Source organism: Phodopus roborovskii, unplaced genomic scaffold (assembly GCF_943737965.1).
Source record: "Phodopus roborovskii unplaced genomic scaffold, PHOROB, whole genome shotgun sequence".
In the NCBI taxonomy this organism is placed as follows: Eukaryota; Metazoa; Chordata; class Mammalia; order Rodentia; family Cricetidae; genus Phodopus; species Phodopus roborovskii.
The window spans coordinates 6,627,965-6,641,150 of record NW_026125489.1 but is presented as its reverse complement, the minus strand read 5'-3'; the positions used below and the strand labels follow the sequence as shown (position 1 = coordinate 6,641,150).

At 44.2% G+C, this 13,186-nt stretch overlaps 1 protein-coding gene across 1 annotated transcript in view; it reads left to right on the top strand.

Moving 5' to 3' along the window:
* Positions 1-8,400: 8,400 nt before the first annotated feature.
* Positions 8,401-13,186, top strand: part of Wif1 (WNT inhibitory factor 1) — a 55,448-nt gene continuing 50,662 nt past the window's right edge. Inside the window, exons 1-2 of the mRNA XM_051176344.1 lie at positions 8,401-8,551; positions 8,987-9,126. Coding sequence (XP_051032301.1) covers positions 8,401-8,551; positions 8,987-9,126 — 291 coding nt within the window. The remainder of the gene's footprint in view (positions 8,552-8,986; positions 9,127-13,186) is intronic.

The window sequence follows — 13,186 nt, the reverse complement described above, 5'->3', positions numbered from 1 at the left end:
GTCTTTACTGGGAGTGAGATCTCAAGTAGGAGGGATCTAAGACAGATCTAGAAGATGACCAGGGTACTTATTTAACAAAGGGAGCAGCTGACACTGATGGCCTTTCTGGTGTGGACTACGTCTTCTAATTGTCCATTGGTCAAGGTCAAGGTTTCAAAAGGCATTTCCTTCTTGTGCATAGGGACCCTAGCCTTCAAGGTTGCAAGGTTGATTGTGGTTGGTTCAACCCAGGAGCTGCTTAATTACTCTCCCGGCTTACTGTCAGCGTCTCTCCTAAATAACCTGGCCTCCTGTTTTGTTCTTGGCTTTAGGATGAGAATGAGCAACTTTACATGCTTGAGCTGCTGAGAAGCACAAGGGTAGAATATAAAAAACCACACACGGCTCCAACAGGCACTGGGTCCAGCACACCTTGCACTATAGCACAGGACAAACACTAGTGCCAGCCTGCATAGATGCCATCTGTCTATGCAGAACATGGAGGCACAGCCGCCAAACCTCTTCCAGAAGTTCAGTCTTCCATCAGCTACCTGAAGGTCTAGTAGAGAAGTCAGTGTTACTGACAAAGATGACCTTCGAATTCCTGTGGGGTAACCTAGACAACTGTTATCGGAAGGGCAGACATCAAAGATGTTATCTTACAGAAAAGCTAGTGAGGAGCCAGCCACTAGTTAACCATGGAGGCCAGGCAGTGGTGGCTCACACTTTTGATCCCAGCACTTGGGATCCCATGCCTTTAATCCCCCCACAGGGGAGGTGGAGACAGGAATGATACGGCTGGGCGGAGACAGGAATATAAGGCTGGAGGAGACAGCAGCTAGCTTCTTTTCAGTCTGAGGATTCCATAGAGGTAAGAGCTCTAGTGGCTGGCCGCTCTGCTTCTCCGATCTTTCAGCATTCGCACCCTAATGTCTGACTCCAGGTTTTTATTATTAGGACCAATTAGAACTCGTGCTATTGTCCAGCTGCGGAATCTCTGAAGCTGGTGTTCTAGTCCAAGGGCAGGAACATCTTCTGCTCCTAATGCTGCCACCCCTTACTACAGTTCCCCATGCTGTGCCAACCCCCAACCATAAAATTATTTTTGATGCTATTTCATAACTGTAGTTGTGCTACTGTTATGAGCGTGATGTAAATTTCTGATATGCAACTCATGTGGGGATACCCACAGGTTGAGAACTTCTGCTATAGGGTTATCTTCTTGAGCCTATCATTAAGAAAGTGTACTGGTCTCTCTCAGTGCCTTAGGTGTTGGGTGAGGTCTCTTCAGCGCCTCTAAGTTTCTCCGAGCTCTGAGGGCATCTGGGGACTTTTCATCTTCTAGCGTCCCGACTGTAAGCAGCCATGTGAAGTCTGCCTGTGTATTCTCCGCTTGGTGTTCATGGAGGCAAGAGCCTAACCGCAAGCGCCTCCTCCTCGCTTCCTTTCCTCACATAGCTCTGTCCTCTAAGGGTTTTGTTACAGAGTGCCTCCATTCCGTCTTGCTCCCCTTAGACTTGGTGGCTATCTGCGGATCCCATCCCCACACTCTAATCTGGGATGGGCCTTGGACCGAGATGTGACTCTGCTTCTTCCCCCACATCATTGGCTGGAGGGAACAGAAGCAGGAAACAGGGTTCAAGCAGTCTGTGGGTACCAATGGAGGCGGAGACTTGGGTGACTCAGTCAACTCTATTCCAGAGTGTAAGAACGCATAGGATTAAGGAGGCTGGGCACAGACCCTAATTTGCATTAAGTGTCACCCAAATGGCTAGAGCACTTGCCTAATTACCTCCTGGGTCATCAGAGGAAGAGAGTTGCAGGGGACTGTGTCAAGGGTCACCCTTGAGATAAGTCAAGCATCCTGGGCCTAGAGACATCCTCCAGATAAGGCTGGGTAGAGAGCAGGAAGCCTTGCTGGGAAGGGAGGAAGTTTCCATACTGCAGAGCTGCCAGGCTATGGTGGACTGCAACCTCCAACTATTAAGCAATGCCTTCCAACACCTAATAATCCGAGTCCTTCAGTTTTAAGGTCTACTGTATTGTGCTATCTATTGTCCAATGTCTTAAGACAATTAAAAAAAAATCTTATTTTCTCATTGTGTTCCATGGGGCCATGAGTACACCAACATTTTCCATTATTGCTGGCAGAGGAAGTCTCGCTTCCATAATTAATTATCTTGTTATCTATCCATAGCCAGTACTATTTTGATACCTGTACAAATCCCTACCCTTCTCTGTAGACGTATATATAGAAACAACCCATTTTAAGTTGGTGGTGGACAGAATTTGTTATGAGCAGGTTTTCCTGCCAGCCTGGTTCCAGAACCGCGCCAGCCCCAAATAACACACAGAGATGCTGTATTTGATATAATGCTGTAGGCCAGTTACTAGTTTCTTATTGGCTAGCTCTGTCTTAAATATTAACCCATTTCTATTAATCTAAGGGTTTCCACGTGGTCTCATCGGTACCCACAGAATTGCACTCATCCTTGAGTGGTTGCCACAGCAGCACACCCAAAGATTTACTGTGTGCCATGGATGCTGGAATGCTGGAGTTTGGGCATGAACTACCTTCATCCCACCAGGAAATCCATGGTTCAGTCTACTTTAAACAAAGGAAGATTTGGGTTTTATGTTGTTTCAAGTCATTTGATTTTCACCCAATTCAAGCATCAGTCGCTATAAGCAAACTCGTTAACCTAACGTTTATTTGGTTTTTCTTTTAGAAAACCATGTACAGAGATTTAAACCGCATGATCTTAGCATATGTATCAGCCAGTGATTATTACATGTCAGATTACTTCTACTCGTGTGTAGCTTAATTGAGAGTTTAACTGGCAAGAACATTTAAAGAGCTGTTAATTTATCATTTTGGCATGTATTACTTGAGTGCTATCCAAATTAAAGTCTTTTATTCATCTTCCCCCTTAACTATGTTAGTTGTTTACAGTAAGTGAACTATTTGCAGAGGTTGGTATTTACCAAGGCCATTCCAGAAAGTTACATAATATACTATAAATGACAAAACAATAAAACCCAAACCATCCACCCTTTAACAGCTGAGTGGAAGCCGGAACTTTTACACACACACCTCATAAAAGCACAGGGGACTCTATTGTCAGTCGTTACAGTGTCCTTTCTTTGAGGAATGGGAACAGTGTTTTGTTTTGTGTTTCCCTTTCCTTCTCTTAGCAAACACAGGTGGCATGGTAACAGAAGAACTGACTTTTTTTTAACTTTACAAGTTTCATGCTGATGGATGAATAGAAATGCCCCCTCCCCGCACACACATCACTTTAACATAAAACCTGTCGGGAGAGGAGAAATCAGTGTTCTCCAATATAGTGTCACTGGGTATACCAGCCCCATTCCAGTTCAGGCCTCCAGTTAAGGAGTAATTGACTAGCTAACAGACGTCACGTGAGCGCGTGTGTGTGTGTGTGTGTGTGTGTGTGTGTGTGTGTGTTTGTGTGTGTGCACACTCGAGCGCGCACGTGTTTATTTGGTTATAGCTTGGTGAACTTTTTTTTTTTTTTTTTTTGCTTTTTTGTTTGTTTTTCCTTTGGGGTGTGATTTTATGTGGTTTCCTTGGTTTTGAAGGGTTTGTTGTGTATTGGGTTTTTGTCCATCTTTTGAGAAAACTTAAAGTTGGTTGGCTGGGGAGAGGGAGAAGATCTGGAAGGACTTCGGGGAGGGAGAGAATGTGATCAAAATATACTTATGTTTAAAATCGTTTTAAATGACAAAAACATAATTAAAAAGTTAAAACATCTTATGTAAAAAAAAACTGTCCACATTTGTTTCACTCTTCCTCTAGCGTTAGGCAGTGGATCAGTTTCCATTTTCCCCATATCATAAAAAAATGGTTTTGTTAAATATCACAGGGATGCAAAAGCATGGGCAAAGAAGAATTTTTTTTTTAAAGAAAACATTTCCAAAGCCTTTATTTACAAAAGCTTTAAAAACAAATAATACCCTCTGTTTTGCAAATAATGTTTAGCTTAAAAAGGACCGCCCAGTTACAGCATTTTAGTATCACGAGCATAGATCGTACAGGGAAAACGAAGGATGCTGGGAACATTTGGAGGCTTGCTGATATTGACTGAAGTGTAGATAACACACATTACAACTTGTAGTCTGCCACTTCAGGGCAGAGTGAGTGACCACCAAAACCTTCCAACACATGCTCTGGTCCTGTCACATATTCATTCTGCATGGCTAAACACTTCTGTCTCAACAGGAAATTCTGAATGTGATTTGTGGAAGTCGAGATATGCAAGGTTGCTTGGCAATGGCTGCCACTGAGAAGGGCAGAGCAGGAAAGGCTGTGGGACAATGAGGGACGCTCAGACTGTGTGTCCAGTAATGAGCTGTCATGTGTCATATTTAACTCAAAGAACACCTTATTATGAAGGTCCTACAAGCACCTGAAGGGAAAATCATTTTCTCTTCCCACTTTCACATTCTATAGACACCTGCTGGCAATTTCATGGTATGTCATCTTCTAGATGGCATACAGAAATAAATATGAACATAGGTTGGCAGATTTGTCTGTGTACTTTTATATACATATTGTATATTGTCTTCTACAAGCAAAACTAAATTATACACAATACTGGGCCTTCTTATTTCTTCTTTCCAGACTTCCTCCCCACACTAGTGTGCTACAATGTAACTCAGGTGTCATTGATGTGTACTGTTCCCACCCAGCACCTGTAGCCACCAAGATCATTATAGCTGGGAGCTGGCTACAGAATGGCCACATGACCAGGGAGAAATCACTCTTATTTTTTTTTTAAGTTGCTTTCCTATCCCTGTGCCCTGTACAATGCACATATCAAGCCCCTAAGAATGTTTTGAATGAACGATAAATGAAAAACTGTTCAGAATTCCAGATGCCAGATTTCTTCTTTGAACCTCTGTCAAAAGTCGATACATTCTGCTTTGAATCATGGTTGTCTGGTCTCATTGTTTTAGTAAGTCTGGTGCTCTGAGGGTGGGGTCAAGTGCTGTTTTGTCTGTTCTAGACCAGTGCCTGTCATGCATTGGGTACTTAGTAGATTTTATTGAATGGGTGAAAAAATTAATGAGCAAATAAATGAGGCTACAAGCATAAATGATAGGACAGAATCCATCACACCAGGGTAGGGAGCACACCGGGCTAGGGAGTAAATGGGAAAGCTTTCAAAGTAAACATAGTGACTCCCGCCACAATGCAGCCAACATGTGTCATGCATTCATATTTCCTACTAGAAAGATGCGAGGCCATACCTGTCCTAAGTGAATAATCTATTTGATTGATCTTTGACTTAAAGCAGGTAGAGGATAAAAATTCAACTCTTAGATGGATTTCCCATGAAGATGCACTCTATTACTGTTAAAAATAGCGTTGTATACACAGCGTATGATCCTTCCTCATTCTTAGAACCCAACAATTATTCAACCACAGGTTTCTTTTTTCTTCTTTGAGACAGGGTTTTACTTTATAGCCTGAGCTAGCTATGAACTCTAGAAATGGTCTTCCTCCTTAGGCTCCAGAGGGTTGCCATCACTGGGTGTCATGTGCCATCCCAGCTGGCTTAAATTCCAGATGTGTGTGTGTGTGTGTGTGTGTGTCCATGTGCAACCCATACACAGAGATCAGAGGAGAACATTATCGATTTTCACCTTAGTTCTTGGGGCGGGATTTTTTCAATAAACACAGCACCTGGCTAGCAGCAGTAAGCCCCAGGGATCCCTGTCCCACCCCTCAGCATTAGGCTAACAGGACAGGACCACGCTACCTGGATCAGCTTTCTATTTTTTTCTTTCTTCCTTTTTTTTTGGTCAGGGTTGTGAACTCAGGCTCTCATGCATGTGCATGTTCAGTTGGGGTAAGGGCTCTCACCTGCTTAGACATCCCTCCAGTACCAATAATTTCTTAAACAATTCTTTATATATTTCTAAAAGTATAATATAATGTCTTCTGCTGGATAAAAGTGAACAGAAAGCAACCATTGCTGCTGCTGGTGGTGATGACGATGTGAGACAAGCTGGACTTGGATTCCCTAGTAGCATAAGCTGGCGTCCTAGAAACCCTCCTGCCTTAGCCTCTGAGTGCTGGAGTAACACACGCTTGCCACGACACCAAGCGAAATAACTACTGAAAAGGGAGAAACGCCTTCATAGCAGGATAGATCAACACCAAAGGCAACACCACAGAAAATCCTAGCCATCTTAACAGAGAATTTACTCCTTTTCCAGTTCTCAGCTTGTCTTCGACAAGAACGACCTGTAGAGGGCGTCCTTGCACCAAGAGCCATAGAGGACTGAGCAATCATAGCAGGAGAGAAAAACCTCCAATGAAAACCACACGCTCCAAATCAAAGAAACGGTCTACTGTGTTTCAGAGTTATGACGAGTGACTGAGTGGCACTGGCCTTGCACTATTAAAGGGTTTAAAAGTTTGCGTAATGGGGTAAGACATTGTACAAATGAATATTCACTGCGACGATAAAATAAAACGTTAGGGGGAAAGTTTTTGTGTTGTTGTTTTGTTGAGAGATAGAATCTCACACCGTCTTCAAACTCCATGTGCAGACTGAATGAACAATGAGCTTCCGAGGCCCCGGCGTCTACTTCGGTAGTGCTCACCAGAACCGGTTTACAAGTTTTGTTCCCGGGAAGAGTGGCTGTGAAACTTTGGGGGCAGACTGCCTCGTGATTTGTTCGTAACAAAGAGGAATCATCACGAGAAGCGGCTTTGAAGTCAGAGCGATCGTGACCTGAACTCTGACTCTTGTCGCTCACCAGCTGGAGGTCAATTTACCCGATTTTCCAAGCGCCAGTTCCCCATCAGTAAAAGGAGAATAGTAACAGTAGCTACTGCAGAAGGAAACAGCACTAAGAACTTAAAGTTGAATTCTCAATGGGCGGTCGTCCTCTTGTGTACCCTCCAGACACACACCCCTCTTTCTATCAGCTTGATATCTTATTTATTTATTGGGAACTGCCAGTGACCTAACGTTTGTTGAACACGCACATGTCCAGACTTTTGTTGTGTAGTTTCTGTTTGCTTTTCCCTGGCGAGAAACACTCTGTTCTACAAGGGGCTGAGTGCTGAGTAGGACAAGATGGGGGGGGGGTGTTGGTCAAAAAGCAACTGGGTATGGTGGGGGGGGGGAGAGTAAACAAAGCTTTTCCTGAGTCTGAAAACTTTCTGGGCTTTTGAAAAACCATTTGCAGCCTGTTTCTCTGCTCATTCAGGGAGTCAGGCAAGAGGCGAAAACCTTCCGTGCAGGGAACTGGATGAGCAGTGCATAATGATGGAGGCCACTGCCAGCTAGGGGCTCTTCCCCAGCCTCCCAGGGTTTCAGGAACTGGGCACGAGCCTCCATTTTCTTTTTCCAAAATCCAATGTTTAGGGAAGTCTTACCCTCGTGGGGCAAGGCGTGTGTGTCTGTGTGCGTGAGTGCGTGTGTGTGGTGCAAGTGTGGGGTAGAGAGTAGTCAGCCACAGCTATCATCCAGGACCTAGGGGGACTATTCTGGGTGCAGCTGGGTTATCAAGAAGATAAACCACGCCACCTGTCGGGTATCGATCGGTCCAGTGCAGAAATGAAAACTGCCTGCGAGGACCAACGCCTGCCATAGCCACACTACTGCCCGTGGGGGTCTCGATACTTAACCTCCCAGGAAAGTGCAAACCGTCAACTAGAGAAGGCTGCGTTTGCAGACCGGCACGCAGAGGCACAGGTGGGTTGTGTGCGTTCAGTTAGCCCCGGGATGGAAGACCGAGTTGTCACCATCTTTGGTGACCAATCGAGCCCAGCGTTTTTCCGTTCACCGCATCCCCGCACCCACACACGTCTCGTCTGGTGGGAGAAGGGTCCAGTGGCCACCCTAAAGTCCCTTTGGGTGCATTTTTCTCTGCTGCGTCCCCATCACACTTCCCGGGGCGCACAGCGCTTCATCCACCTGGCGCGAGCGAGCGGGCTGGCGCGGTCTGGCGGCTACCGCGGCCCCGCCCACGCGGCCCCGCAGCGCCCCCTAGCGGCGGCCGCTCTCAGCGCTCGCCGGTGCCAGCGGTTCCCGCGGTTCCTCCCTCCCGCGTGTGATCCTCTAGCTGCTGGCGCTGCGGGACGCGCTGGCCCCGCCAGCTTTGCCAGCATCGAGTCTCTGAGGTCCCGACTCCCTCCAACGCCCCTCCTTCTGCGCGGCCGCACATCCACTCCCTCCTCTGCAGCTCTCCCCAGGCTCACTCGCACCGGAGACTTGCCCGCCCAGCCGTTTTAAGTGGGAACAGTTCCAGCCTCGCCAGCTGCAGCCCCCCCCCCCCAAAAAAAAAAAAAAACAACTCGAGAACTTCACAAGTCACAAGCGCAGGTTGGGTCCCTGCGTCAGGAGTTGCACCACCAGCGAGAAGGTCCCCAGCAGCAGCATGGCCGGGAGAGGTGCTGATCCAGCTTCAGCGCTCCTGATCTGTAGCATCCTCCTCCCTTGCCTGCTCCTCCTGCGAGCAGACGCGGGGCAGCCGCCGGAGGAGAGCTTGTACCTGTGGATCGACGCCCATCAGGCGAGAGTGCTCATAGGTAAGACCCCTGCATTTGCACCTTCCCGGTCTGTCCCCAGTCTCTCCAGACAAGCACCGAGTATGCTTTAAAACTTGACTTCCAGGATGATTGCCCCCTCCTTTTAAAATCGGTGTCTTCCATTGGGAAGTTTATGAGTTTCTTCCTCAAAAACAAATCCAAGGCGACCCAACATTCCGATCCTGCTGCTGCTAGTCCTGAGAGGAACCCAACTTTAGCGATGCTTGATTCCACCCACCGTGTGTGTTCGAGTGTTGGCAAGCCTGGTTCTTAGCGCGGGAGGACAGAAAGTAACTATTATCGTTGGTACCAAAGGCAGGTGCTTTGTGGAAAGCCGTGACCTACAGGTTCCCTCAGGTTTTTGCTTTGTGCACGAAACGCCTGTTCTTCGAAATGCCTCTGGTTTGATAAGTTTGTTTATTACTTCCACTCCAGGATTTGAAGAAGACATTCTGATTGTCTCAGAGGGGAAAATGGCCCCATTCACACATGATTTCAGGAAAGCCCAGCAGAGAATGCCAGCCATCCCTGTCAATATCCGTTCTATGAATTTTACCTGGCAAGCTGTGGGGCAGGTAAGTTCTGGTGTGTGTGTGTGCGTGTGTGTGTGTGTGTGTGTGTGAGAGAGAGAGAGAGAGAGAGAGAGAGACAGAGAGACAGAGAGACAAGAGACAGACACAGGGAGAGAGAAACAGAGAGAGGGGGAGGAAAGACAGAGACAGACAGGAGAGGGAGAGGGAGAAAGAGAGGGAGAGAGAAACAGAGAGAGAGAGAGAGAGAGAGAGAGAGAGAGAGAGAGAGAGAGAGAGAGAAATAGCTTTAGTATTTCTACTCTCTGGTAATGAGTAGTGATAACATTTGCAATTCTATACAAGTTCTTGTTTGGTTGCCAAAGCAAATAAGGGATCAGTTCCACTGTATTTAAAGTTGTCAAATGAATGGAAGAATCTAAGAGGCAAAGTGCCTACAGTCATTATTTTAATAAGGGTTGGTGTCTTGGGGTTGTGAATATAAAGACCCCAAACATCCATCTCACTGGCTCCAGTGATCAAAGACTTTCCAAACTAAGCGATAATCATTTGTGGCATTATTTATACTTTACAACAAAATAAGTTTATAGGTATTCTTGGCATGCAATTTTAAAGGCTGATAATGTTGATTTTGTTCAGAGAAATGTGATGCCATACATTTCTGATAGAGATTCATAGACTCAAGAGAAACAAAATAAAACCATGAAAATTAAAGACTACTGATTTTTTTTTATAAAAAGTGTCCACTCAAAATGCTTTTCTATGAAAAAGAAAAAAGAAAAAAAAAAAAAAAGACCTATCTTAGTGAAGCATTCCTTTTAGTACTTAACATGTAATGGTCTTTTTTTTTTTCTGCCACTTTTTGTACATCTCCATCACAATATTAATGGCCTCTTGTTTGGGAAGGACAGGGTGTCTGTGTGACTTTAATTTCTGGGGCACAATTGTCTAGAGGACAAGTTGGTAAGTAATAAAATCTGCTCATTAGTTGGTAAAAAAATGTGTCTACTATGAAACCCATTGTAATTATAATTAACTGCACATTTTCAGTTTTTTTTTTAAATTCTAAAATTGCTTAAATAGCCATTTTCAAGAAGAATGTAATCAAGAAAACACTTTATAAAAAGCAACTATGCTAAATCAGGAGGCCACTTTGGTCCCCTGTAATTGCCTATTACGGCACAGGCACGGCCACTTGGGCTGCCGTTTTATTCGGTCTGTTCTGTTTCATTTGGAATCTTCTTTTAAAATAGATCACATCCAGACCTTCAGTGTTTCTCTTGCTATGAGTTTCTGTCACATGATGTTAGAAGGATCTCGGTCATAGATGCTATGGTCCCATTGCACAGATAAGTTTGCTGGGGCCTCTACCGTCCTTTTTCTCTCTTCATAGAAACTTTGTGTGCAGTTTAGTTCAGAGTATTGTGGAATCACTCGTGAAAAACTGGCCTTTCGTGGCTTCCTTTTCTTTCACCCAAATCTGTTTACTGGCGGTAAATGACTTTGTTAGTGCGTTCAACAGTCTATATTTTAAAGGTACTGGTTCATAGTACTGGATCCATCAAACACATTAGAAAGTAGTTCAACACACACACACACACACACACACACACACACACACCTCTTCAGGTGAAAGGGTTGCATAGAAACCCATAGAAGGTTGGTAGAAATGCCAAGCTACACACACACACACACACACACACACACACACACACACACACACACACCTCTTCAGGTGAAAGGGTTGCATAGAAACCCATAGAAGGTTGGTAGAAATGCCAAGCTACACACACACACACACACACACACACACCTTCTGGAGAATTACAAGCAAAGGCTTTGGTTCCCTGCTGTCTCCTCTATTGCTTTGAAGCTGCATATTTGCAAATACTGACTTCTTGCTGAATATAAAATGGATTCACACAGCCAGCAATCTTAGGAGTGTCTTGTGAGGGGTTAGGGGAAATGGCAGAACTAGCTAAAGATGAGATGTCTAGTGTTTTATTTCCTCCTGCTTAGGTGCCCATTAAATGTATGGCTTAGCTCTTCAGGAAGAACAAAGTTATCACCTCAAGAAGGTACCTTGTTCTCTGTGGAGAGGTGACTCCAGGCCATTACATAGCATCTGATGTGTGTTCTTCTTATGAATGGAGAGTGTAATGTGGGGAGAACTCAACAATGCCAAAAGAAATGTATTTGTAAATCTTATTTAAATATAGCCCATCTTGCCCCCTAAAGTAATGCCAGAGAAATTTGAAGGTGGGAAACATAATGACTTCAACATCAATTAAGTGTTTTGAAAGGCATCCATAGCTATAGCCAAACCACATCAAAACATGAAAAATGAAAAGTTAACGCCACTATCTAGTTACTTAATCCAAATGATATCAAACACTTAGACATTTCAACACTGCAGAAACAAAACATACCTGATTTGTTACATTTTAAGCTTTGGCTGTTGTAGCAACATGTGAACCAAATTTGTTTCTTCCTTCCTTCCTTCTTTCCTTCTTCCTTCCTTCCTTTCTTTCTTTTTTTCTTTCTTTCTAAGATACAAAACCTAGTAAAAGCAAATAAAGAATCATCAATTGCTAATAAAATTTTAGTTCAGTCACCCAAAATGCTGAGAGCCATTTAAAGCATACCCCCAATCAGCTTCAGGGAAGCGCAAGGGGATAACAGTGAGCTTCATTTTCCCATAGGACATTGGTCAGACCTTAGTCAAGTGTTTTCAGTATGTAGGGAGCTATGCAGACTCTTACATTGGATGGGAGCAAACAACTCATAGCAGGGCGGTCCCACCAGGACAGAGAAAGGCTTGAATGCGACTTTTCAGTGGGGGGCATTTTACTTACAGAAACAAATCTTAAGAAAATTGTTAAGAACATGAATATAAATTTAGCTGAAAAGTCACTTAGGGACCCAGCAGTCATAGCAACGTATGATGAAGCAATAACATGGATATTCTAGGCAGTATTTGAGGCCCTGGGAAGAACTGTAGTAATAGATTAGCCTGTGATATAGTACATTTTGTTTGGCTCCGTTGTAAACAGGTTGGGCATCACGGGACAATTCATTTGGGCTAACTTCCGATCTTCTAAGGTGTAAACGCGGGTCACAGATGTGTCGTGGCATCTCCGTTTCCCAGGAGTGACATGTGTCGAGCTGTCATCTAGAAACTCATTTCATATTAGATGTGTATGAATGGGCGAGTGTGTATTGAACGGGGTTAAATGCACATGGGATGAGTTTAAAATTGTGAGATGTTCTATTTTCACAAATACTTAATATCTATTGTCCCCTATCATGTCCATGCTCCACATCACTCAAGAAAATGACAGGGTAAGTGGCTTTTATAGGCAATTGTCTACGGAGACTGGAGACCTAACTAATGCTTATGCGGCTTCAGTAGCCTCTCAAGTCCTCAAAAATCTACCTGAAATGATTCTACCTGAATTCCCTTTCTTTTGAGGGGCGGGGGCAGTGGGAACCTTTGCCCCCATTTTCTCTTCCATATAAGCCACTGGGTTTCTGGCCTGCCTTTTCTAAAAGCTTTTAGTTGAGAAGAGTTTCCATAGAAAAAGGCGTAGGCTTGAAGGCTCTGTAGTCACGAAGGGAAAGACCCTTGCCGTTGTGTACACTGTTTAACAGTTGTTACTTTTCAACGAGCCTGTGCCTCATTCATGTTCTTTAAATTTGAGACAGGCAGGGGCCGTAAACAACCATTTTGGTTTTCTAAATTAGGCACTAATTAAACATTTTATTTGGAAAATAACACTTCCGAAACCCCAAGGCTTTCAGCTAAAAATTTTAATGGGAAGGCTTGGTTAGACACATCTGAATTCTAACTTTAGGACATGGATGCTGATTTCCACATGAACAAATCTGGTGTAAGGCCAAAATGTTTTATGGATGTAACTCTTGTGAGTAGTTCTTCGTGTATGAGGCTGACAAAGACTTGGCCTTTTAAAGGCAATACAGCCAATCCCCTGCAGAAGCATTAAGACGGCAGGGGTCTAGTACTTAATGACATTATTTATTTATTTATTTATTTATTATTTTTGGACACGTCTATTTTGATGTTGCTTTTTTTTTTCTTCTGTTT